Source organism: Pseudophryne corroboree, unplaced genomic scaffold (assembly GCF_028390025.1).
Source record: "Pseudophryne corroboree isolate aPseCor3 unplaced genomic scaffold, aPseCor3.hap2 scaffold_752, whole genome shotgun sequence".
Lineage (NCBI taxonomy): Eukaryota > Metazoa > Chordata > Amphibia > Anura > Myobatrachidae > Pseudophryne > Pseudophryne corroboree.
Window position 1 is genome coordinate 193667 of NW_026970332.1, and position 27868 is coordinate 221534.

A 27868-nucleotide genomic window follows, 5' to 3' on the forward strand; every position below is an offset into this window, starting at 1 on the left:
GCATGTCATGTCTGCACTCGCACAGGGTCCAGTAACACAAGACATGTACCTGGTGCCACCTCCTGGCCACACACAGTCCTGCAGCGCCTCTCCCATCACTGTGACGGGTATTTGTGTGTAAGAACTGAGAGATGAGCAGACAATAGATAAAGAACACAATGAGCATGAAAATAAGAGTTTTAGCTTTCTCAGTAGTTGTTGCTCCATATGTGGATATAGCGCCCCCCCCCCCCCCCTCCATCGTCTGGGGCTTAGATGGTGAACACATGAATGGGTTTGTCATGGGGGAAGGGTGAGCGTGGGCCGTGGAACAGTGAGTAGAGGATGAGCTTGGCTCCGCGGAACAGTTCCTGCCTGAACTTAGTGATGGTGAGTGAGTAGATGCAGACGTTGCTGAAGGAGCTGAAGACAATCAGCATATTGCACAACATTCTCGTCACATTCACCGGGTGGTAGAAGTCGTAGCGGTTGACGGGCGGATAGGTGAATCGTTCTATCACCTTGACGACCATTTTGGGCAGCCAGTGGCCGAGGAATGAGAGAGAAATCATGGCAAGCAGAGTCACGGACTTCTTTCTGCGCCCCACCTCTGGGTCATCACCTTGGTTGCCGGCAGAACCCACCTTCAGGCTCTGTCGTGTTCTGGTGGTTATTGTGATGTACCAGACTGTCAGGCCATTGGTCAGAACCAGTGAGATGAGAGGAAGGATTATCCAAACCGTCGTCTGGATGTGGTCATAAACCGACAGGAAAGGAATTGAGCTCAGGTTGCGATGGAGGCTGCAAATGTGGAAGACGCTTCCATCTGGCCGAGTAGTCAGAACAGGTACATACATCCAGAATGTAGGCATTGCCACCAGGAAGGCGCCAACATATACACCAACGATGACCCATCGCGTGACGGAGGGCTTGCAGAACCGGAGTTTCAGCTTCATGCAACATACGATGACATAACGGTCAACAGAGAAAGCCACCGTGAGCCACGTCAGGGAGTAGACACAGGTGAAGTAGATCCAGTTACTGACACCACAGGAAGGTTGCGGCCACCACAGTGTGATGTCCACGTAGAAGTAGAAGATATCCCGGAAGATCGTCACCACCAGGATGAGGAGCAGATTGGCCAGAGCTAATGCCACCAGGTAATAAACAATGGACTTGGTCATGTCGAGGCTTCCTCTCCACAGTACGGCCATGGTCACCAGACTGGCTGCAATGAGAGAGAAACAGCCAACGTCATATTACCTACAGGTCTTCACATATCGCTGCAGTATCAAGGACATCTCTATAAGATGCACAAATAATAGATTACTGCTTATACCCCATTGGAAGAATGTTACATACAGCAGGAGTGACATGTGTTACTCCAGATTGTGAGGTATTCCTGCACCATCTGTGGAACTGACCTCTCTGGTATGGAGAAACTTTCATCTGAGCATAATCTGCATTGAGGAGCATAATATTCTTATTGGCCACAGTCATGTGTAGCCATGAATCTGTCTATGGTATAGATAAGGGCCACATCTTATCACAAGGGCCACATCATATCAGTGGGCTCCCACTGTGCTATTCATGCCCCAATCTTACTCTGAAGAGATCAGACCTGACTGAAACAGCTACCAGCAATCTGGCTCTATCCATGGTGGGAAATCAGTTGCTCTAGATAGAGAATTGGGCAATGGGACCAAATAACACAATTCTGCATATCATTATTTAACTTTACAAGGCAATATATATATATATATATACTAGGTGATTCATCGCGCCCTACGGGCGCTCTTCACACCCTACGCCCCGTTAACCCTTGCACACCCTTGTGGCGTGCAATATTTTTATTATATGGAGTATTACCTCAAATCATAATTGTGTGAGTGGTTAAATATTGCACGGGCAAAGGGCGTGCAATGGTTAAGGGGTGGAAGCCCCTTGCAAAGGCGTGAACAGCGCACACAGGGCCTGGTGAATCACCTAGTAGGTACTTTGGTTGGGGGAGTAGGGTGTGCGGGGAAGAGGCGGATGGGATCCTGGGGTGCCACGGGAGGGGCGGTTGCGGTGGTGCTGCAGGTGGGGGAGGGTGCATGGGTGCCGCGGGTGGTGGTCCGGAGGCGCTGCGGGTGGGGGAGGAGCAGTTGCGGGGTTGCCCCGGGTGGGAGAGGGGTGTATGTGGTGGGAGGTGCGGGGTCGCTGAGGGTGTGTGGGGGTGCCACGGATGGGACCCGGAGGTACTGCGAGTGGGGGAGAGGCGGGTAATGCTTATCCTGCTTCTCTTCCTGTCAGCATCTAAGCTGCTGTCCTCCTTTTGGCAGCGGCTCTCCCAAAGACTCGCACAGCAGCCAGTCACTATTGTTCGTGCCGGTGTCCCAATGTGCCGCATTACAGGGAAGAAGATGTACGCAATAAACTACAGCTCCCAGCAGCCCTAAGGGGCGGAATGCTTCGGCGCTAAGAGCTGCTGGGAGCTGTAGTTTATGTAGTGCGTCTACTTCCCTGTAATGCGGCGCGTTGGGACACTGGTGCTAACAATAGTGACTGGCTGGCAGAACTGTGTGACTGGCTGAATCACTGTAAAAGGTGAGAGTGCTGTGCAGTGTCAGTGACACTACACACATGCAGCGGCGCCGGAAGCACAAAACCTTTTCTCCCCCTCGGCGCCGGCAGCACAAAACCTCCTCTCCCCCCTCCCCTCCCCTGTGTGACATTCAGTGGCCGGGTGGGAGCCAAAGTGGGCGGGGCTAGATGGGAGTAAGGGGCAGAGCTACACGGGACCATGCTGCAGCAGGAGGAGGATCTGCTACAGCTTCGGCCAGCCAGACTTCATTAGATAAGTGTCTGGAAAGAGAGTGAGTGTGTGTGTATATATACAGTGTCTGTGTATACTGTATATATGTGTGACTGTGTATGTGTGTAATGTATGTGTGTAAACGGTACTGGGAGAGGGGGCATTACGTGTGTAAGCGTCACTGGTATAGGGGGTGTTACGTGTGTAAGCGTCACTGGTATAGGGGGTGTTACGTGTGTAAGCATCACTGGTACAGGGGGCGTTACGTGTATAAGCGTCACTGGTACAGAGGGCGTTATGTGTGTAAGCGTCACTGGTACGGGGGGCGTTACGTGTGTAAGCGGCACTGGTACAGGGGGCGTTATGTGTCTAAACGTCACTGGTACAGGGGGCGTTACGTGTCTAAGCGTCACTGGTACAGGGGGCGTTACGTGTGTAAGCGGCACTGGTACAGAGGGCGTTACGTGTGTAATCGTCACTGCTACAGGGGGTGTTACTTGTGTAAGCGTCACTGGTACAGGGGGCATTACGTGTGTAATTGTCACTGCTACAGGGGGTGTTACTTGTGTAAGCGTCACTGGTTCAGGGGGCATTACATGTGTAAGCGTCTCTGGTACAGGGGGCATTACATGTGTAAGTGTCTCTACTACAGGGGTCATTATGTGCGCTGTGCGTTTGTAAAGTATGCAAGGGTGCAAATTTATAGTTTGCAGGGGGGCGCCGAACACTCTAGCACCGGCCCAGACTGCACACCCACTGCACAGCACTGTCACCTTTTACATTGATTCAGCGTCCATACATTACCCTCCATTATATCACCCTCTCTATCCGCTACGTTAACCATCTCGGGGCTTCCAGGCTGGCAGGCCAGGTGCTGTGTTGCGGAGTCAGGGCCTCTGGGGATCTGGGTGCGGCTGTGGTGGGGAGGCACTTCTGTGACATCACACGCAGAGCAGGCTCTGGGGCTCAGAGAGTATGCGGCGCAGGGAGGGCTATGAAAGTCTTCCGCTGCGCCGCTTTCATACACATCTATGCCGGTGGCCGCAGCAGCTTTTGTTCCACCTGCGGCGTGGCTAGGGAGTGGGGATTGTTGATGCCGGAGGGGGCAGGTGGACTGGGAGCAAGACATTGGTGGTCATTCCGAGTTGATTGCTCGCTAGCAGTTTTTAGCAGCCGTGCAAACGCTATGCCGCCGCCCAGTGGGAGTGTTTTTTAGCTTAGCAGAAGTGCGAACAAAGGGATCGGAGAGCGGGTACAAAAAATGTTTGTGCAGTTTCAGAGCAGCTTCAGACCTACTCGGTGCTTGCGATCACTTCAGACCATTCAGTTCCTGATTTGACGTCATGAACACGCCCTGCGTTCGGCCAGCCACGCCTGCGTTTTTCCGAACACTCCCTGAAAACGGTCAGTTGACACCCAGAAACGCCCTCTTCCTGTCAATCACTCTGCGGCTGCCTATGCGACTGAAAAGCATCGCTAGACCCTGTGTAAAACTACATAGTTCGTTGTAATAGTAAGCCGCACGTGCGCATTGCGCTGCATACGCATGCGCAGAAGTGGCGAGTTTTTGTCTGATCGCTGCACAGCGAACGAATGCAGTTAGCGATCAACTTGGAATGACCCCCATAGGATGCTGCAGTAAAAGGATTGTTTTCCCCCCTATCTGCAGATGCAGTGGCATACCCTCCAGCTGCACCTTTCTGGCAGGTACAGTCCCTTTTTTTATGGTCTGTACTGATTTTTGACTCTCCAAGCTTCCATTGAAAGTATAGGAAAAGGGGCGTGGCCACGTCGGCGTACTCGTGGTCACGCCCCCTTTTCGAATTTGCATCAATGTTTATGTGTAAATTGTTGGAGGGTGTGTTGCTGCAGATGCAGGGGGACTATTTTGGGGTGTGGGGCTGGAGCTGCAGCTCCATCAGTCCCATTGCTAATCCTGCTCTGTGAAAACACAGCAGGCAAAGGGCAGAGCCTCCCATTGGATGTAACCTGGGTGGGAGGGCGTTTCTCGCCCAATCAGCTGTGGGCTGGGTGTGATAGACCTGCCACTAACCCAATGAGAGCTCCTAGCCACGCCCAGCGTTAGAAACCCAGGCACAGAGTCACAGGGCTATTATATAGGAGATATATATATATATATATATATATATATATATACTGCTCAAAAAAATATAGGGAACACTAAAATAACACATCCTAGATCTGAATGAATGAAATATTCTTAATAAATACTTTGTTCTTTACATAGTTGAATGTGCTGACAACAAAATCACACAAAAATTATCAATGGAAATCAAATTTATTAACCCATGGAGGTCAGGATTTGGAGTCACAAACAAAATTAAAGTGGAAAAACACACTACAGGCTGATCCAACTTTGATGTAATGTCCTTAAAACAAGTCAAAATGAGGCTCAGTAGTGTGTGTGGCCTTGTGACAGGACGGTTCCGTACGAAAGCACTCGCCGCTTTCGCGTCCCGTCTCCTGCGCACAGATTGGAAGGTCAAGTCACACGAGGCCTGACCACATAGGGGATTCCCGCTTACCGTCAGTAACCGCCTGTTACTGACTCCACCCACTGCGTTGTGGGCGGGTTTATGCTGCCACCACCAAACTCCTAACCTGCCGTGGCGTTTGGAACAATGGTTCTGCTCTGTATGTGCCGACGCACTGCCTTATCACACCTGTGTGGTGCTGACGAATCCCCACTAGCCACTTGCTAGGCCTCTACCGGTAGCTGGCGGAGGGCGGAACTTGGAGACGTTAGTTGCTTCCCTGGACAGCCGGAGGACGGGGCTAGGTTTGGCCTAACCCTGTAGGTCACAAGATGAAGCAATCTTCTTGAGGCAAAGATGTTTATTTGCTCAATGATAACCTTTAAAAAGGCTCCTCCCTATTGCTAGGGGTAACAGCATACAATCAGATGTTTCAGCAGAATAATGATGGTACCACTACAACTCTGGAGGCACGCAGGTCTCCTTTTTATGTCAATTTTCCACACAGTATCACAGGGGGGTAAGCCCTCCCTGTCTTCTCCAACCAATCTGGTTATCGCACAAAATATAAATAAATTACATTTGACAAGGATATAAGTGCAATAAAACAATATCCTCCTTCCTGTGACACAGACGTTTGGTATCAGATTAACATTCACTATTGATAAATTTATCACATAGCTTCAAAAAACAAATGTTTCTGGTCATTCTTATCTCCAGGCAAACCCTGATACCCCGTGATTAGCACCTCTCTCTAAGGAACTTACACATCAAAAGGTATTGTCCTTCACACCTCTCTGCTAGGACAGGGCCATTAGCATGCCACTTCCTATTTCCAGAGGATAAGAGATGATTATTCAGACATCTATAAGAGTAAGTGCATTTTCCTCTTTAAATATACAGATGACCACATCTTGAATATAAAATAAATACAGTTAAACATGCAATCCTACAATTGTGTACAGAGCACTACATATGACATGTTAAAACACATCATTAAACAAACTTTTAAACAGTCCGCGCCCAGCGCCGTAAGTACGTTTAACGGTGACGCCAAGCGCCTATTGTCCGCAACATGGCGTCGGGCACTAGGGGTTAACCCCTTCAGTGCCGCGGCGGCCATTTTCCACGTGGCTGAGGCCTCTCCGGCCACAGGCCTCCACGTGCCTGTATGACCTCCCTACAACGCCTAGGCATGCTCCTGAAGAGGTGGCGGATGGTCTCCTGAGGGATCTCCTCCCAGACCTGGACTAAAGCATCCGCCAACTCCTGGACAGTCTGTGGTGCAACGTGGCATTGGTGGATGGAGCGAGACATGATGTCCCAGATGTGCTCAATTGGATTCAGGTCTGGGGAACGGGCGGGCCAGTCCATAGCATCAATGCCTTCATCTTGCAGGAACTGCTGACACACTCCAGCCACATGAGGTCTAGCATTGTCTTGCATTAGGAGGAACCCAGGGCCAACCGCACCAGCATATGGTCTCACAAGGGGTCTGAGGATCTCATCTCGGTACCTATTGGCAGTCAGGCTACCTCTGGCGAGCACATGGAGGGCTGTGCAGCCCCCCAAAGAAATGCCACCCCACACCATTACTGACCCACTGCCAAACCGGTCATGCTGTAGGATGTTGCAGGCAGCAGAAGGTTCTCCTTCGCGTCTCCAGACTCTGTCACGTCTGTCACATGTGCTCAGTGAGAACCTGCTTTCATCTGTGAAGAGCACAGGGCGCCAGTGGTGAATTTGCCAATCTTGGTGTTCTCTGGCAAATGCCAAACGTCCTGCACAGTGTTGGGCTGTAAGCACAACCCCCACCTGTGGACGTCGGGCCCTCATACCATCCTCATGGAGTCTGTTTCTGATTGTTTGAGTAGACACATGCACATTTGTGGCTTGCTGGAGGTCATTTTGCAGGGCTCTGGCAGTGCTCCTCCTGTTCCTCCTTGCACAATGGCGGAGGTAGCGGTCCTGCTGCTGGGTTGTTGCCCTCCTACGGCCTCCTCCACGTCTCCTGATGTACTGGCCTGTCTCCTGGTAGTGCCTCCATGCTCTGGACACTACGCTGACAGACACAGCAAACCTTCTTGCCACAGCTCGCATTGATGTGCCATCCTGGATGAGCTGCACTACCTGAGCCACTTGTGTGGGTTGTAGGCAGGTCATACAGGCACGTGGAGGCCACACACACTACTGAGCCTCATTTTTACTTGTTTTAAGGACATTACATCAAAGTTGGATCAGCCTGTAGTGTGTTTTTCCACTTTCATTTTGAGTGTGACTCCAAATCCTGACCACCATGGGTTAATAAACTTGATTTCTATGGATCATTTGTGATTTTGTTGTCAGCACATTCAACTATGTAAAGAACAAAGTATTTAATAAGAATATTTCATTCATTCAGATCTAGGATGTGTTATTTTAGTGTTCCCTTTATTTTTTTGAGCAGTGTGTATGTGTGTATATATATATATATATATATATATATTGTCAAAGTCAAAAATATTACATAGAGAGACCATATAAACTGCACACATATAAGCCGCTATACTTGCAAATATGCGCAGCGAGCACAGCAAACACCAGACATCATGGATATTTAGAATTGGCTGATGAATTAATGTCATGGATGTGTATCATTCGAACCGAACCAGATAAACACATCATGTTTGGTATTGAAGCAAGCAGAATGAGGTGTGGGTTAGTTTGAGGCCTGTTGTGTTGTTGTGGGACATTGCAGCAGATAGATATGATTATATGTATAAAAGCTAAGATCATATTGTTAGAACAATGGATGCTCAAGACAACCTTTTACTAAGTTTTCAGGGCTGAACCTGATTAGCATATACAAAGGAGAAAGAAAGACCCCTCCCCCAGGTACTGGTCAAACAGGAAGGTAGTGGTCAGGTGTGGCCTCAGAGAACAGATGTAATATAGCTACACTCACACACACACACACAGCTACCTGGCACCCAGCAGCATGGCGGCTAAATCCCCAGGACATCCTCCAAACTAAAGGCTAAGTATTGAACCTCACATGGCTAGATAAGGAAACAGACTGATTGCTTTCTGGTTTAAATAGGATATTGTAACTTGGTTGTGTGATTGTTGGGTGTTTGTGGATACTCTGTGAAGTCCGTGATGAATTGGAACAGTATACAATCTGTAGCATAGTATCTGTGGTATTTGTTTGTCTATGGAGATTTAAAATAGATTGTGCTGGTTAGTTATACTATATATCCTGTTAATCATAAATACCACCATGCAGTTACGTTTGTGTTAATTACATTGTGATCTGGTCTTGTGATGAATATGCTCTGGTTATTGAGATACTGAAGTTGTTTGGGATGTGAAATTATGAGATGGTTCTAGGAAGTTGGATTACATTGTGAAAGGTGTTTTAGATGGTTTGGAATTGTAAAATCAGAACATATGCATTGTTTTGAGGCTTGGACATTTTGGAAGAAAATGGAGTCTTGTGTTTTCTGCTATGTGATTGTGGTGTAGTATAGAGTGCCATGTGTTTGGACCTGCAAATCTAAAATGGCTGCTGCTGGATGTCTTCCCCTCCCCCTTTCAGGCATGTGGTGCAGTCTTTGGAATTATGGGAGTTTTCTCAAAATGGAGTCTAGCTTCCATCCCATGCTGTATTCAGCATTGACTAACTGCGCAGCGATTGTCTCTCACATGTGTAGTTTTATCTGCAACCATGTTGTCTCTTATTTAATGTTATCATGAGCCATTTCTCTCTATCTCTCTCTTCTTCTCTTCCCCTTCCATTTTCCCATAAATAGTAATTGTATTGTATTGTATTTCTTGTGTAGTTATCTGGTTAGGTAGTCTCTGTTATATTGTAGTGTATCATTTGTACTGTGATTCTCTTTTACAAGTATATTAGATATAATACAGTTAATAGGCTTTGGACCCTAAACCAGTATCTGTGTATTTCCTATAGTGTAATGTGTTCACTTGAGCGTCGGTGACGCTCAAGCAGCTTTGTAGTTAGTCAGGTTACACAAGGTTGCACTTACACCCTTTATTCACATTAAGGTATTCTGTGTATTTCATTGGTATAGGGTTTAGACATAAAAGTATAGCGTTGTGAGCGTCTGCGCCGCTGGTGATCTCCTCGTGGTCTCGAGCGAACCGCTACGCCATAGCGAATCATTCTGTCCTGTGATCTCTGGGCCGTGAGCGAACGTGACGCTTGAGCGTCTCGCCTACGGCTGAGCGATCGTTACGCAACCAGCGTACCCGTACGGTACTTCTTAAGTAAACAGCGTACAGTGTTCTTAGACTTCATAAAGGGTTGTTTATACTAGAGATGAGCGGGTTCGGTTTCTTTGAATCCGAACCCGCACGAACTTCACTTTTTTTTCCACGGGTCCGAGCGACTCGGATCTTCCCGCCTTGCTCGGTTAACCCGAGCGCGCCCGAACGTCATCATGACGCTGTCGGATTCTCGCGAGGCTCGGATTCTATCGCGAGACTCGGATTCTATATAAGGAGCCGCGCGTCGCCGCCATTTTCACTCGTGCATTGAGATTGATAGGGAGAGGACGTGTCTGGCGTCCTCTCCATTAGAATAGAGATAGATAGATTAGATAGAGAGAGATTGTGCAGAGTCGCAGACAGAGTTAGTTTACCACAGTCAGTGACCAGTGCAGTTGCTAGTTAACTTTTATTTAATATAATATATCCGTTCACTTCTCTCTGCTATATCCGTTCTCTGCCTGAAAAAAAAAACGATACACAGCACAGTCAGTCACACAGTGTGACTCAGTCTGTGTGCACTCAGCTCAGCCCAGTGTGCTGCACAGTCATCAATGTATAAATTAAAAGCTTATAATTAATTGTGGGGGAGACTGGGGAGCACTGCAGGTTGTTAGCAGGAGCCAGGAGTACAATTATATTAATTAACAGTGCACACTTTTGCTGCAGGAGTGGTGACCAGTGCCTGACCACCAGTATAGTATTGTTGTATACTACTAATATCTCTTTAAATATCAACCAGTCTATATTAGCAGCAGACACAGTACAGTGCGGTAGTTCACGGCTGTGGCTACCTCTGTGTCGGCACACGGCAGGCAGTCCGTCCGACCAGAATTGTATTATTTATTATTATATACCTACCACCTAACCGTGGTTTTTTTTTCATTCTTTATACCGTCATAGTGTCATCCTAATTGTTACGAGTATACTACTATCTCTTTATCAACCAGTGTACAGTGCGGTAGTTCACGGCTGTGGCTACCTCTGTGTCGGCACACGGCAGGCAGTCCGTCCGACCAGAATTGTATTATTTATTATTATATACCTACCACCTAACCGTGGTTTTTTTTTCATTCTTTATACCGTCATAGTGTCATCCTAATTGTTACGAGTATACTACTATCTCTTTATCAACCAGTGTACAGTGCGGTAGTTCACGGCTGTGGCTACCTCTGTGTCGGCACACGGCAGGCAGTCCGTCCGACCAGAATTGTATTATTTATTATTATATACCTACCACCTAACCGTGGTTTTTTTTTCATTCTTTATACCGTCATAGTGTCATCCTAATTGTTACGAGTATACTACTATCTCTTTATCAACCAGTGTACAGTGCGGTAGTTCACGGCTGTGGCTACCTCTGTGTCGGCACACGGCAGGCAGTCCGTCCGACCAGAATTGTATTATTTATTATTATATACCTACCACCTAACCGTGGTTTTTTTTTCATTCTTTATACCGTCATAGTGTCATCCTAATTGTTACGAGTATACTACTATCTCTTTATCAACCAGTGTACAGTGCGGTAGTTCACGGCTGTGGCTACCTCTGTGTCGGCACACGGCAGGCAGTCCGTCCGACCAGAATTGTATTATTTATTATTATATACCTACCACCTAACCGTGGTTTTTTTTTCATTCTTTATACCGTCATAGTGTCATCCTAATTGTTACGAGTATACTACTATCTCTTTATCAACCAGTGTACAGTGCGGTAGTTCACGGCTGTGGCTACCTCTGTGTCGGCAGTCGGCAGGCAGTCCGTCCATCCATAATTGTATTATTATTATAATATATACCACCTAACCGTGGTTTTTTTTTCATTCTTTATACCGTCGTCATAGTGTCATACTAGTTGTTACGAGTATACTACTATCTCTTTATCAACCAGTGTACAGTGCGGTAGTTCACGGCTGTGGCTACCTCTGTGTCGGCAGTCGGCAGGCAGTCCGTCCATCCATAATTGTATTATTATTATAATATATACCACCTAACCGTGGTTTTTTTTTCATTCTTTATACCGTCGTCATAGTGTCATACTAGTTGTTACGAGTATACTACTATCTCTTTATCAACCAGTGTACAGTGCGGTAGTTCACGGCTGTGGCTACCTCTGTGTCGGCAGTCGGCAGGCAGTCCGTCCATCCATAATTGTATTATTATTATAATATATACCACCTAACCGTGGTTTTTTTTTCATTCTTTATACCGTCGTCATAGTGTCATACTAGTTGTTACGAGTATACTACTATCTCTTTATCAACCAGTGTACAGTGCGGTAGTTCACGGCTGTGGCTACCTCTGTGTCGGCAGTCGGCAGGCAGTCCGTCCATCCATAATTGTATTATTATTATAATATATACCACCTAACCGTGGTTTTTTTTTCATTCTTTATACCGTCGTCATAGTGTCATACTAGTTGTTACGAGTATACTACTATCTCTTTATCAACCAGTGTACAGTGCGGTAGTTCACGGCTGTGGCTACCTCTGTGTCGGCAGTCGGCAGGCAGTCCGTCCATCCATAATTGTATTATTATTATAATATATACCACCTAACCGTGGTTTTTTTTTCATTCTTTATACCGTCGTCATAGTGTCATACTAGTTGTTACGAGTATACTACTATCTCTTTATCAACCAGTGTACAGTGCGGTAGTTCACGGCTGTGGCTACCTCTGTGTCGGCAGTCGGCAGGCAGTCCGTCCATCCATAATTGTATTATTATTATAATATATACCACCTAACCGTGGTTTTTTTTTCATTCTTTATACCGTCGTCATAGTGTCATACTAGTTGTTACGAGTATACTACTATCTCTTTATCAACCAGTGTACAGTGCGGTAGTTCACGGCTGTGGCTACCTCTGTGTCGGCAGTCGGCAGGCAGTCCGTCCATCCATAATTGTATTATTATTATAATATATACCACCTAACCGTGGTTTTTTTATACCACCTAACCGTGGCAGTCCGTCCATAATTGTATACTAGTATCCAATCCATCCATCTCCATTGTTTACCTGAGGTGCCTTTTAGTTCTGCCTATAAAATATGGAGAACAAAAAAGTTGAGGTTCCAAAATTAGGGAAAGATCAAGATCCACTTCCACCTCGTGCTGAAGCTGCTGCCACTAGTCATGGCCGAGACGATGAAATGCCAGCAACGTCGTCTGCCAAGGCCGATGCCCAATGTCATAGTACAGAGCATGTCAAATCCAAAACACCAAATATCAGTAAAAAGCCTCTTTTTTTCTTTGCGTCATGTGCTGTTTGGGGAGGGTTTTTTGGAAGGGACATCCTGCGTGACACTGCAGTGCCTCTCCTAGATGGGCCCGGTGTTTGTGTCGGCCACTAGGGTGGCTAATCTTACTCACACAGCTACCTCATTGCGCCTCTTTTTTTCTTTGCGTCATGTGCTGTTTGGGGAGGGTTTTTTGGAAGGGACATCCTGCGTGACACTGCAGTGCCACTCCTAGATGGGCCCGGTGTTTGTGTCGGCCACTAGGGTCGCTTATCTTACTCACACAGCGACCTCGGTGCAAATTTTAGGACTAAAAATAATATTGTGAGGTGTGAGGTATTCAGAATAGACTGAAAATGAGTGTAAATTATGGTTTTTGAGGTTAATAATACTTTGGGATCAAAATGACCCCCAAATTCTATGATTTAAGCTGTTTTTTAGTGTTTTTGGAAAAAAACACCCGAATCCAAAACACACCCGAATCCGACAAAAATAATTCGGTGAGGTTTTGCCAAAACGCGTTCGAACCCAAAACACGGCCGCGGAACCGAACCCAAAACCAAAACACAAAACCCGAAAAATTTCAGGCGCTCATCTCTAGTTTATACGACAAAGGAATTTAGCATTGTCAATATATATAGTTGCTATTTAATAAGATTTTATTGATAAAATATTGCTAAAGCTGACCAAAATGATAAGAGAGGATCATTGCTCTGCCCGTGGCCACCTCCGGGGTCATAGTGCAAGCGTGAAACTGGAAACCCAGATTTTAGCTTTTAGTTCCACAGCTAAAAACAAAGTTTTTTCTTTAATAAAAAAAAAACCCCAACAGTTATATATAAGATTGCCAGAGGTTCGGGTTGCCGACTGATCTCGGATGATTTTTTAAAGGGGTATTCACTTACAAGGCATGGCTTCCTTTTATTATCTATATATTATTAGCAGAAGGATGACTTTTATGAGTGACATGTTTCTATGATGCTGTTGTCTGAGCACCATAGTAACATAGTATCTAAGGCTGAAAAATGACAATTGTCCATCGGGTTCAACCTATTTGTGGTCTCCTATGCACGATTATTTTGTATAAAATTTTGACTGAAGTTGATGACTGCCGTTACGTTTTACCCCTCTTTTTTATAATAACCATAGTGCGTGACTATGCCCCGTAACCCTGGATATCCTTATCCATTAGGAATTTATCTAACCCATTCTTAAAGGTGTTGACTGAGTTGGCCATTACAACTCCCTCAGGCAGGGAATTCCAAACACGTATCGTCCTTACCGTAAAAAAGCTTTTACGCCGTATTGTGCGGAATCTCCTCTCCTCTAACCTGAGCGAGTGTCCACGAGTTCTCTGTGTTGATCTAACCAAAAACAGGTCCTGCGCAAGATCTGTATATTGTCCCCTTATATATTTGTAGATGTTGATCATGTCCCCACCATACACCAAATTAAAGTTCTTAGTCCATAAATTTGCAGAATATTATTGGCATTGTAATTGGTTGCTTTGCTTCGGAGTTATGTGCCAAACCGTCTGCCTGCCATTTACAATGCATCACCATTGTGCTCTGGAAAATGTGACAGTTAGTGAACTGCCCCTTTGCACATGCTGGGTGACCTGGAACATGTGACCGGCTGGGTGGTCTGAAAACTGTGACAGTTATTTGCAGCCACCCACTAAGCAGCCGGATTTCTCCAAATTCCACTCTTATGGGGTGAAATGTTACGCCCAGCAAACCTTTGCCCGGTTGAAACTGGGCACCACAGCTAGTTGTTATTATTATTATTATTATTATTATCATCATTGCTATTATTTTATCTGCTCTAATCAGCATTACATAATCCTATGCTGCTGGAGGACCTGGAGGTGGAGGTGAATGGTCCAGAGAAGATTCTTGGATGACCTCGGGGAAGGATGCACACACACAGGTAAAGTAGCAACGGTGGCAGTAGGGATAGAGATGTTAAAAGAGGAGCTGCGCAGACTCCAGTCTTCCTGTTCGTCAGGGACTCTTCATGTCCTATATCAAGATGGCTGTCAAGCTCACTACTGAGCATTTGCAGAGGCCATCTTGTCTTTACTGAGTAGAATGACATGGTGGGAGACAGAAGTCTCCTACTTAGCATCTATGAGAGACATGGTTAATACCTGCATACGAAGCTGTACCAGCATTCCTGCTCTGTCTGCTAACCACTTTCAGCAAACATCAGCTGGTGAGCTGTATGAAACCCCACTCTGCTCAAGCTCTGCTACTTCACCAGAGTACATATAACAGTGAGTACGACTGCACCTGCTATCTCTCAATAAACCAACATCACTGGTTAAGTAACTGGGCTATTCATCGTGTGAGTGATAGGCTGGTGAGTGCCTACATAACTCTGCAATATCTACACCTGCACACACATCAGTCCCAACATGTTGCCCAGGCTTGCAGACACACAGGATATACTAGGATGCCTGTAGCAGCACACAGATACCATTTTAGGCACATGTGTAGTGCAGAATGCCATACGGCACAGAGTGAGGACAGCATAGAGTGTTTAAAGTATGTGTGGTTACACAGACAAAATGTCTCTCTCAGCAACGAACATCTGTTGGAGTGCAAAAGATCACTACAGCAATGTTACAGAGCTTAACATCTGAGTAAGACTTCCTAGTTGTGGAGTTGGGAGCAAAGACAGCAAAGTTAACCACAGACACAGTCAGAGCAAAGTCATTTCAGTTTCAAGAATGAGTACCCTCTCAGGCAAATGCTGAGACCACTGCATTGCATACAAAAAATTGAAAAATCATTAAGTTCAAGTGCTACAGTTGTCAGAAGATAGGTCACAAGACATTTGACTGTAAGAAAATGAATGTGACTGGTATGCAAAGCAAGAAATGCAATGACGGAGATGAGTCAGTCTTGAGTGTTACAGATAATCGCAGAAAAGATTACTGGTATATTGATTCAGGTGCAACAAGGCATTTCAGCTGGAATGATTAAAGTTTACTTGAAAATTGGAACAATAACAAAAGTCTCAGAGATCCAAGATGTACTTTATGCACCATAGATGGGAACAAATCTTATTGCCATCAGTGTCCTAGAGCAGAGAGGCCACAGAGTTTACTTCATGATAGGGAAATGTATTGTGCTAAACAGAAAAGGGGCTGTCATATCTACAGGCACTAGGGAGGTCATTCAGATGTGGTTGGAGTTGCTATCACTGCTGCTCCTGCCTCCTGCTGCAGTAGAGTGACCCGAGCTGCATCCTAGGATGCTGCATCGGATCTCTCGCCAACCATCAGGTGGCTTGTGGATCCTACGATGGAGATCCCTGGCCTATTCCCTCCTCATAAATGGCAGCGACACGGCTCCATTTTCACATACTAAGGCCAATCACTGCTAATCACTGACAGTCTGCTGCCATCCTGCTTCCGACCTCACAGGACCCATTCACACATGCTCAAAATGGATGCAGCCCATGTGCAAAGTACTGATAATCAATACTTTGCTGCATGACATGCAGCAGCAAGTGGACGTGAATGAGGTCCAAGGTGTCAGCAATTGTACGTCCTTGATACACAGCACTGTTACGTGATGATAACTGAGTCACAGTCATTGGAACTCTGGCATAGAAGATTTGGTCACCTTGGATATGACAGTGTTTAAAAGCTACTGAATGGGATGGTCACAGGAATGTGAGTGTCTCACGCAGGGAAATCCATATGTGCATTGTGGGGCACCAAAGTCAGCAGCCATTTCCAAAATCAACAGAGCTACAAAACCACTTGAAATAGAACATTCAGATGTCTGTGGTCCAAAGGTAGTCAAGTCAGTAAGTGGTGTCGAAGTCGAAAATATTATGCCCACATGCACCACGTGCATACACCACAGGGTGGCCTCTGTGCTGTTGTGTACCCGCCGTGTGTGCGCATACCCGGACACTGCATATATTGGCTAATGAAGCCCTGCGTATTAGCACGTGGTATGAGTAAATACGGTAACATATGCATTCGCATAGAAAAGCCACAAAGTCATATTAAATATTTTATCCATATAGTGCATAATTTACACATAGTCTGTACACTCTTCAACGGCAGGTTACTGTGCGCACACAAAATAATAAAATCACTCTTATACACATTCAAAGGCGATACTTCCAAGAACTCAATTATAAAGTGTCTTGAATGTATCAGACTGTCTTGTTTACGCAAAGCTTTGTATTCATGGAAAATAGACCCTGAGCTATGGGGAATGTAATTACCGTTGTGTGCCCCCATTGTTTTAGAGTTGTATAGTGAGTCAACAGATACTGGACTGTCACTGTTACACTGGGAGCCAGAACAAAACAAAAGAACAATATATCCTAGACAAGAACACAAGCCAAACCCTAACTTGTTTAACAACTTACAAAACCACAAAAAAGACATTTACAGACCAGACATTTGATGTATGATATATCAAATGTATAACATATATATTCTCATACATATAGTATAAATACATCTAACTCATGGTAACATATATATATATTTCATAACTAATTGTAATAGCAGGAATATATATATATATATATATATATATATATATATATATATACACACATACACATTCTCAAGGATGGGAATGGATAAATATATCATGTGTGGCATCATATTGTTCAGGGTCACATAAGCAGTAATCCGGTGGGTATGAGGATATTGTCTCATATTGCGGCAATAAGTTATTAGTCATACTGGATTTATGTATGATAATGTGGTGGGTTTAACTGGTCTTGGGGCGGGAACTCAGATGTAAACAACAGTAATCACATCTCAGGACTTAGCCATCGCCCACCGTTTGAGCTGACCAATGATCCCCGATGCACAGGATATGCCCCACCCCCGGACCAATGGAAGAAGAGCATACATTTCCCATTTTGTTGTGTTTTGGATCATTGTATAAAAACAAGGCCTCCTGGCCGGTCTCAGGTTAATTATCTGAAGGTCATCTTGCCAGATTGACTGAGGACCGGATCTGGGTGGTGCAGGCGAACAAACGTATGCACTCTTGGTTGTAGCCTTTTCTCTTGTATTATTGTATTTCTGTGTGTATCCTCTTTTAAGTAAATATTTGTTGCTGCTTTGGACCACAACATAACATAACTAATGGTATCGCATTCCATTTCTGTTAAGGGCTTAAGGTGTATTCACCCACATGTGTAGCTGCATTGTGCTCACAGCGTGTCGGCGTGCTTACGCAACGTGCATACATTTCATAGAGGTTGAGTGCACACACTTAGCGGCCGCAGTGGCCCTAACCACTGTGTAATAAGGTACGGCTTTTTCCTGTAAGTTAAGCAAACTTAACAGTGTTTACACATACTTTGTGACATTCATAGATGACTTCACAAGAATGACACACATATACGGTACTTCATCAGAGAGAATTCTGAAGTAGTAAAGAAGAATGCAGACTATAAAAGACCCTGAGATCTGATGATAACGGAGAATACTTAAACAGAGAGGTGAAACAATTCTTGAGAAAATATGGACTAGAGCATCAACTGACCATTGCTTATAGTCCTGAGCAAAATGATGTCAGTGAATGAGCAAACTGTACACTAATAGAGGGAACAAGATGTATGCTAAAGTGTCAGGCTTAGACAAGCGGTTCTATGGCAGAAGCCGCGACCACAGCAGTTTATCTCAGAAACCGTTCCCCTACAGTTGCCCTAAAAGACATAAGATCTACTGTAGTGTGGTCAAAGAGCAATCCCAGTGTAAGGTGTGATGTTAGTGTATTAGAATGCTTAATATTTGTAGACACTCCCTTACTAATATGTGTAAGCCTGAATCTTCAGTGATGGTCCCTGGGACCAGGGGGATGCTGGGAGGTGGGTGGTCCAGTGTGCAGTGTGTCTGGAGTTGATGGAATAAAACAGCACAGCAGTTAACTCACATGTCTCTGTGTCCTTATGACTGGATTTTACAAACATATGAACAAAACATGGTGTCAGAAGAAGTTTAACTTGGACTGCTAGTGCTTTCAGAGTGTGAAAGAATCCTGCAGAAGTCTGTAAGGCTGTGATACTCAGTGTCTGCAAAGCCTGCCGTGTGCTCCTCTCTTCAAACAGTGAGTAACCATGGATAAACTAGCTCCTCCAACCAGCATGCTGATGTCTGTTAACTTGTCTGAAAACTGGAAAAGATTTAAGCAAAGGTTTAATATATATCTTGCTGCATGTGGAGCTGATACAGAGGCTGACAAAACTAAGGCATCCATTTTCCTCCATGTGATAGGAGAGGATGTGCTGGACATTTATAATAGTTTTCAGTTTGCTGAGGGGCAGAATATGGTGCTATCTTCTATAATGCAAAAGTTTGAAGATTACTTTGTGCCAAGGAAAAATGTGACATATGAAAGATATAAGTTTTTCACATGTGATCAGAAGTCTGTAGATGGATTTGAGCAGTATGTTACAGAGCTGCAATCACTCAGTAAAACCTGTGAGTTTGGTGATTTAAAGGATTCACTGATAAGAGATCGTATTGGCTGTGGAATACCTGATAATGGACTCAGAGAAAGATTGCTGAGAGAGCAAGACCTAACACTAGAAAAGGCAGTGACTATGTGCAGATCTGCAGAAATAACTAGATTTCAAGCCAAAAAGTTACACAAGGACGCTGATGGTGCTGTCCATGTAGTGCAGAAAACAGAGCCAAGCAAACCTCCATTCTCAAGAATGAAGCAGTCTAAGCCACAGTCTAATAAGGAAATGTGTAGTAGATGTGGAAATGCTCACAATCCTAAAATGTGCCTTGCTTATGGTAAAACCTGCATGAAACGTGGGAGACTTAATCACTTTGCCAAATGCTGTAAAATGAAAAGTAAAACAACCAAAGTGCATGCTGTTAAACAGAGGAATTCTTTGTGGATTGCATTGAACTTTGCAGTGCACATAAGAAAGAATGGATTGTCCCTTCAACTGTGAATGAGATTGTTATTCCCTTTAAGCTTGATACTGGCGCGCAGGTGAATTTAATATTGTTTCATGACTATAAGACTTTTAGAGTAAAACCTAAAATTCATCCAGCCAAAGTGAAAGTTACAGGGTACACTGGGAAGGAAATTCCTGTGAAAGGTACATGCTTAGTGATACTGAAATACAAGGACAACAGTTTAAAACATATCTACTGATTGTGGATAAAAATGTGCAACCGATTCTAGGATTAAGTTCCTGTGAGAAACTAAGCTTGCTAAAGAAATTTTTTATGGTGACATCACAAGTAGAAGATGATTGCAAATCTATGTTTACAGAATACAGAGATTTGTTTGAAGGTCTAGGTTGTTTGCCTGGAGAGCATAAAATAAATATAGACACACAAGTTTCTTCAGTGATACACCCCTGTAGAAAAGTGCTGTTTGCGCTGAGAGAAAAACTGAAACAAGAGTTAAATCACATGGAAGCCTTGGGTGTGATACAGAAAATTGATGAGCCTACTGAATGGGTAAGCTCCTTAGTAATTGTTGAAAAGAAAAATGGACAACTCAGAATATGTCTAGACCCCAGAGATTTAAACAAAGCTATTAAATGAGAACATTTCAAACTACCAACCAGAGATGAAATCATGTCGCAATTTGCGGGAGCAAAATGGTTCAGTAAATTGGACGCATCTTCAGGATTCTGGCAAATGAAGCTAGATGAGGCCAGCTCAAAACTTTGTACATTTAATACACCAGAAGGTAGATACAGATTTCTTTGAGTACCATATGGAATAGTGTCTGCTCCAGAAGTATATCACAAAAAGATACACATGATTTTTGAACATATTCCAGGTGTTGAAACAATGATGGATGACATTATTGTCTGGGGATCTACAAAGGAAGTACATGATTGTAGATTGAGACAAGTAATGGAACTTGTCAAGAACGTGAATCTAAAGCTAAACAAGGACAAATGTGAATTTGGCGTGAATACACTTACCTTTATGGGCGACGTGGTCTGGGATCAAGGTGTAAAATCAGACCCAAGGAAAATATCAGCCATTGTGAACATGGAACGTCCTAACAACAAAGACGACGTCAGAAGATTCATAGGAATGATTACTTACTTAGGAAGGTTTATTTCTCAACTCTCTGAACGAACAGCCTCTCTTAGATGGTTGTTAGACAAAGATAACGAGTGGATGTGGTCACATGAACAAGAAGAAAGTTGGCGCAGATTTGTTCGATTGTAATGGGAAAACGTACATGGTCGTGACTGATTATTACTCTAACTACCCTGAGGTGAAGACACTACATACAACTACTAGTAAAGCCATAATCAATTGCATGAAGTCAATCTTTGCAAGGCATGGTGTTCCTATGGAAGTGTTCACTGACAATGGTCCTCCGTTTTCCAGTGCTGAATTTAGGCAATTTGCTGATGAGTGGGAATTTGTCCATACTACGTCAAGTCCCCACTATCCACGCTCAAATGGGTTGGTGGAAAGTTCAGTAAAAACTGTAAAGAGTCTCATAAAAAAAGCTCAAGAAGATAAAGAAGATTTTTACAAAAGTCTTTTAATCTACCGCAGTACACCTTTACAGAATGGACTTTCTCCTGCACAAATGCTGATGGGAAGGAGGATTAGAGCAAATCTCCCGATACATGATGAACTGCTTAATACACATAACTCAGCGTTGGTCAGACTGAGTAAGGAACGTCAACAGGCGAAACAGAAACTGTTCCATGACAGGCGAGCAAAAAGCTTATCTGATCTAAAATCGGGTGACCAAGCCCGTCTCAGAGATCACAAGAAAGATATTTGGGTGCAGAAAGGTATTGTGCAAACACAAGTAGCACCAAGATCTCATACTATACGTACAGAGCGTGGAACGGAAGTAAGAAGAAATCGGGTGGATTTAAGATCTCAACCTAACCATAATGAAGACAACATGACTGAAGAATACCCTTCATCTGACATGTATGATGATCCTGATAATGGTGAACAAACCACAATTCTAGAAAGGTCTAACATGGTCGATGAAACGCAGACTGTATATGAAAGACCCAAAAGGGAAATACGCAGACCTGAGAGACTCACTGAAACATGTTAGATGATGTTCATAATATGACGTTGTTAATTGTTACATTGAAGCGTACAGGGCTTATCTTTAAAGAAAAGTGGATGTGATGTTAGTGTATTAGAATGCTTAATATTTGTAGACACTCCCTTACTAATATGTGTAAGCCTGAATCTTCAGTGATGGTCCCTGGGACCAGGGGGATGCTGGGAGGTGGGTGGTCCAGTGTGCAGTGTGCCTGGAGTTGATGGAAAAAAACAGCACAGCAGTGAACTCACATGTCTCTGTGGGGTGGTAGTCATGTGACCGCCGGTCAGCTGACCGACAGTCACATGACCTCCTCCGTGAGCCCGACGGCTCACTATCCCGATGGTCGGCATGCCGACCAACAGGGACTATTTCCACGACACCCATAGAGTGGAAATAGAACCCGTGGCGACCGCAGGTCGCCACCGAGCCCGCAGCGTGGCAAACGCAGCGAGCCCGCAAGGTATGCTGCCGGGATGCTGCCGGGATCCCAGCGTCGGTAAGGTGACCGGCGGTCAGGAGACCGCCGGTCACCAGTACTACACCCGTCTCTGTGTCCTTATGACTGGATTTACAAACATATGAACAAAACATAAGGCATCTCAGAACTTTTGGAAGTATTGCCCACAATATGTCCTTATAACAAAAGAGAAAAGAGTAAGTTACTATGGGGTAAATGTACTAACTAAAGTAGTGTCTGCCCGATATTGCATTCTCGGGCGTGTTTAGGCTTTTTTTTTTTCAAACTCAGAGATTTACTAAAGGCAAACACGGGAGTAAAATCAGGATTTGAAGTCCTGTAAAATAGAATATTATTTCAATGTATTGTTAACTAATTGCTATCAACTCCGCGCCCAGGGTGTGTGAGTGGAAGTCCATGATAGGGAAGAGGACTTTAAAAAGTGTGAAAACATCAAGAATCATGTGACAGCAATTCCAAGTTTCTGAGTCGATAGATTGTTATTATGGCCCATGCTGTCAGTAAAGGAACTTTTACTATTGCCATGCAATACGCAAATACGCAATACGCAAAACTATGCTTTGTCCCCCACTACTCCATCCCATTCCAAATTCATAATATGCCACATGGCAGTGGGTGACAGGGAGTGGGAGACAAGGAGATGCTGTGGTTATCAGGGAGAGGCAGAGGATGACAGGGAGATGTATAGGATGTCAGGGAGAAGCAGAGGATGACAGTGACAGGGAGAGACAGATGGTGACAGGGAGTGGAAGACAGGGAAATGTTGTGGATGACAGGGAGAGGCAGAGGGTTACAGGGAGATGCAGAGGATGACAGGGAGATGTAGAGGATGTCAGGGAGAAGCAGAGGATGACAGGAAGAGGCAGAGGGTGACGGGGAGAGGCAGAGGGTGACAGGGAGAGGCAGAAGGTTACAGGGAGATGCAGAATATGACAGAGAGAAGCAGAGGGTGACAGGTAGAGGCAAGTGGAAGACTGGGAGATGCTGTGGGTGTCAGGGAGAGGCAGAGGGTTACAAGGAGATGCAGAGGATGACAGAGAGAAGCAGAGGATGACAGGGAGAAGCAGAGGGTGACAAGTAGAGGCAAGTGGAAGACTGGGAGATGCTGTGGGTGTCAGGTAGAGGCAGGGGGTTACAAGAGAGAAGCAGAGGATGACAGGGAGAAGCAGAGGGTGACAGGGAGAGGAAGAGGTTGACAGGGAGAGGAAGACATGGAAATGCTGTGGGTGTCAGGGAGAAGCAGAGGGTGACAGGTAGAGGCAAGTGGAAGACTGGGAGATGCTGTGGTTGTCAGGGAGAGGCAGAGGGTTACAAGAGAGAAACAGAGGATGACAGGGAGAAGCAGAGGGTGACAGGGAGAGGAAGAGGTTGACAGGGAGAGGAAGACATGGAAATGCTGTGGGTGTCAGGGAGAAGCAGAGGATGACAGGGAGAAGCAGATGGTGACAGGGAGAGGCAGAGGGTGACGGAGTGGAAGATAGGGAAATGCTGTGGGTGTCAGGGAGAGGCAGACGGTTACAGGGAGATGCAGAGGATGACAGGGAGAAGCAGGCGGTGACAGGGAGAGGCAATGGGTGAGGGTTACTAAGAGATCAGGAGAGAGACGCGAAGAGATAAATTGAGTAAAGAGGGGAAGAGGGGGTACACTGAAGAGAGAGACGGGAATAGAGAAATGGAGTAAGGCAGGGCCGTCTTTTCATATGGGCTCAATGGGCAGTTGCCCATGGGCCACATGAGAATAAGGGCCCTAGATTTATAGCTTAGGGTCACCTTTTTTAAAATCTGCTCTGGGGAGCCGGAGAGATCCGACTTCAAAGCAGTGGTCCCCATCCAAGCCTGTTAATTGCAGATATCTCGGGTTCTGTCTGGCTTAGTGTTTTTCTGAGTTTATACTCTCACCTTCTGGTGTACACTGGCAGCTTGTCTCTACTATTCCCAGAACCAGACATATCAGCCTTCCAGCAGCTGCTCCCTGCTCCAGCGCCACACGTCTGGTATGCAGTTTTATATTTTTGTTGGTGGATTGCTCTCGTGCCTGAACTGGGATCCCCATTTCTCCAGTACCTCCTGAAAGGTATTCCCAGTACCTCCTGAAAGGTGTCCCCAGTATCTCCTGAAAGGTGTCCCCAGTACCTCCTGAAAGGTATTCCCAGTACCTCCTGAAAGATGTCCCCAGTACCTCCTGACAGGTGTCCCCAGTATCTCCTGAAAGGTGTCCCCAGTACCTCCTGAAAGGTGTCCCCAGTACCTCCTGAAAGGTGTCCCCAGTATCTCCTGAAAGGTGTCCCCAGTACCTCCTGAAAGATGTCCCCAGTACCTCCTGACAGGTGTCCCCAGTATCACCTGAAAGGTGTCCCCAGTACCTCCTGAAAGGTGTCCCCAGTATCTCCTGAAAGGAGTCCCCAGTATCTGCTGAAAGGTGTCCCCAGTATCTCCTGAAAGGTGTCCCCAGTACCTCCTGAAAGGTGTCCCCAGTACCTCCTAAAAGGTGTCCCCAGTACCTCCTGAGAGGTGTCCCCAGTACCTTCTAAAAGGTGTACCTAGTACCTCTTGAAAGGTGGGACTCTAGTTTTTTTATCCTGTTCAAAGCTACGAAATCTATTTCCAGGAACTGGAGATATCTGCAGTCAGGGAAGCTGCCCTCCCACTAGAAAATGATGAATATTAAGCCCACTCCACTATCCACCCCTCCCCTGTGTATTACACACCCCCTACCACCCTGGAAGTCATGAATTGGGGCCCCTTCATTCAGCCCATTGGCCTCTTCTACAGTTTAGTGTTCTCCCTCCCACCCCATCTCCCACAATCTGTGCAGTAAAGGAGTAATTAGCAGAAATTACTGCTCCAATTCCTACATGCTGAGCGGAAGATAGAACACCCCATGCCGCCTGCGGGACATCAAAGCTGCCGCTGATAGGACACCCCTACCGCTGGAGGATGGGTAGGGGCCCAGTGCATTGCTGTTAAGATGGCCCTGGAGTAAGGAGAGAAAGAGAGGGTGCACTGAAGAGAGCAGGGCATAGACAGGATGAAAGAGAGAGGGAGTAGAGGAAAACTCTCAGGCAGCAGGTACAACAGCTAGTTTTAAGATGCAATTGTTCAGACACCAAATGTTCTCCTTTTCCCAGTGGGTGTTTTTTGCTCTACATCATTGCCACGGACCTGCCGGTCGCTTCTCCAGATAAGCCAATCCGAGAAGCGCCGCCTGTGACGTGAGGGTCACTTTGGACACATTCACTGCCACCAGGAAAAGACTAATTTAGCGCTGTGCGTAATGTACGCTTTTGCTTTTATATGCAAACACACTGCAATACTTACAAATAATAGGTAGACGTGGGCCACACGAGGCCTTCGGTTTTAAAAAGCACAGAGTCAGGACTTAAATGTAGATTTTAATTCCAAGAATACTTCAGAGCTTTAGTTACAAAAAGTGTTACAAAGATTACAAAGAATATTTTAAGAATACAGAGTACGGTACAATCTCAAACAAAAATAAAAGGAGATAATAATTCAGAAGCCTAGACTTACGCACAAATCTAGAAACCGGCTGTGGGTGTGACACAGGTGAGTTTATTGGTTCACTTCTAGCTAAAGCTACATCCCGTGAAAATGAACAACTCTTATTAAGGGAGAGAGTTATTTATACTTTCAACTGCACTCACTTCCCCCAACCCTTGGGATTGTTAATCAGCTCAATGCTGTCTTCCAAATACATTGGAGAGGTGTGTGGGGGGGAAGGGGGACAGACATTCCTCTTTGCTTTATTATCTGACCCCAGGTTGTTTGACAATGGGAACTGACTGATGCAGTCTTCCACCCCCCCCCCCCCCGCCCCTCCCCCTGAACATTTATGATAGGACGAGAGACCAGAAACCCCAACATATGTTTCTTCTCCTGCTTCATTGCTGGGTTTTGATCTTTTCACTACTACACACTTTATGGCCTCAGGACATAGTAGCCTGGTGAAATGCGCTCAGTGATAACCTCCTAGCCCTGCTGGGGTTATGTCCACAGTATTTACAACCTAGCAGAGGAGTATGGTATGCAGTTCACAGGAAATAACATTTTATATCACACAGAATAGGAGAAATATATTCTGGGATCCGATCTTGTGATGGATCCTGACAACTATGATAGTATTAGGTGATGCCGTTATATGTTACATTAAAGGCAATGAATGGGACAGTATACTGCTGGAGAGTGACCAGAAGGGGACATCCATGGAGGAGAGCAGCATAGCATGAGGCTCATCTTGATAAGGATGGCCAACTATGGTCACACCATGGAACTAGGGGTGATTACATATTTACTAACTGGAGCTAATAATGGATTGGAGACTTTCCTCTCTGTAGCTATAACTTGCAGGACATGACTGGGAATCTGCTGGCAACTGTCACACTGGGGATTGCTTTTTGCCTTGCTCTGGATGGTGTAATATGATGGACTTGTGTTCCACCTATACCTGGCACAACTGGAGTCTTCACAGAATACTATTTCCCCTTTATGAAAATTGCAAAGAAGTCAGCAGGTTACTGAGAGGCAGAAACTCACCTGGTATCCCAAACACACACATAATGGGATAGAAGAGTCTCTGCAGAGTCCGGATCCATGGCTCTTCCATTGTCTTTCTCCTTCCTGTCCCTAACCTGTATTATCTTCCTCCACCACCTGCTCAGTCACGCTGCTGCCCTCTCCACTAACTCACTCCTACACTGCTGCCCTCTCCACTAACTCACTCCTACACTGCTGCCCTCTCCACTAACTCACTCCTACACTGCTGCCCTCTCCACTAACTCACTCCTACACTGCTGCCCTCTCCCCTAACTCACTCCTACACTGCTGTCCTCTCCCCTAACTCACTCCTACACTGCTGTCCTCTCCACTAACTCACTCCTACACTGCTGCCCTCTCCACTAACTCACTCCTACACTGCTGCCCTCTCCACTAACTCACTCCTACGCTGCTGCCCTCTCCACTAACTCACTCCTACACTGCTGCCCTCTCCACTAACTCACTCCTACACTGCTGCCCTCTCCACTATCTCACTCCTACACTGCTGCCCTCTCCACTAACTCACTCCTACACTGCTGCCCTCTCCACTAACTCACTCCTACACTGCTGCCCTCTCCACTAACTCACTCCTACACTGCTCTCCTCTCCACTAACTCACTCCTACACTGCTCTCCTCTCCACTAACTCACTCCTACACTGCTGCCCTCTCCACTAACTCACTCCTACGCTGCTGTCCTCTCCACTAACTCACTCCTACACTGCTGCCCTCTCCACTAACTCACTCCTACACTGCTGCCCTCTCCCCTAACTCACTCCTACACTGCTGTCCTCTCCACTAACTCACTCCTACACTGCTGCCCTCTCCACTAACTCACTCCTACACTGCTGCCCTCTCCACTAACTCACTCCTACACTGCTGCCCTCTCCACTAACTCACTCCTACACTGCTCTCCTCTCCACTAACTCACTCCAACACTGCTGTCCTTTCCACTAACTCACTCCTATACTGCTGTCCTCTCCCCTAACTCACTCTGTCACA

General features: G+C 45.6%; 1 protein-coding gene across 1 annotated transcript; it reads right to left on the reverse strand.

Annotated features, from left to right (window-relative positions):
- Window positions 1–251: 251 nt before the first annotated feature.
- Window positions 252–26938, reverse strand: LOC135040601 (probable G-protein coupled receptor 139). The gene is made up of 2 exons (XM_063954843.1): window positions 26869–26938; window positions 252–1207 (listed from the first exon to the last, which is right to left on the reverse strand). The coding sequence occupies exons 1-2, from the start codon at window positions 26936–26938 to the stop codon at window positions 252–254; spliced, it is 1026 nt and encodes a 341-aa protein (XP_063810913.1).
- Between the last annotated feature and the right edge of the window lie 930 nt (window positions 26939–27868).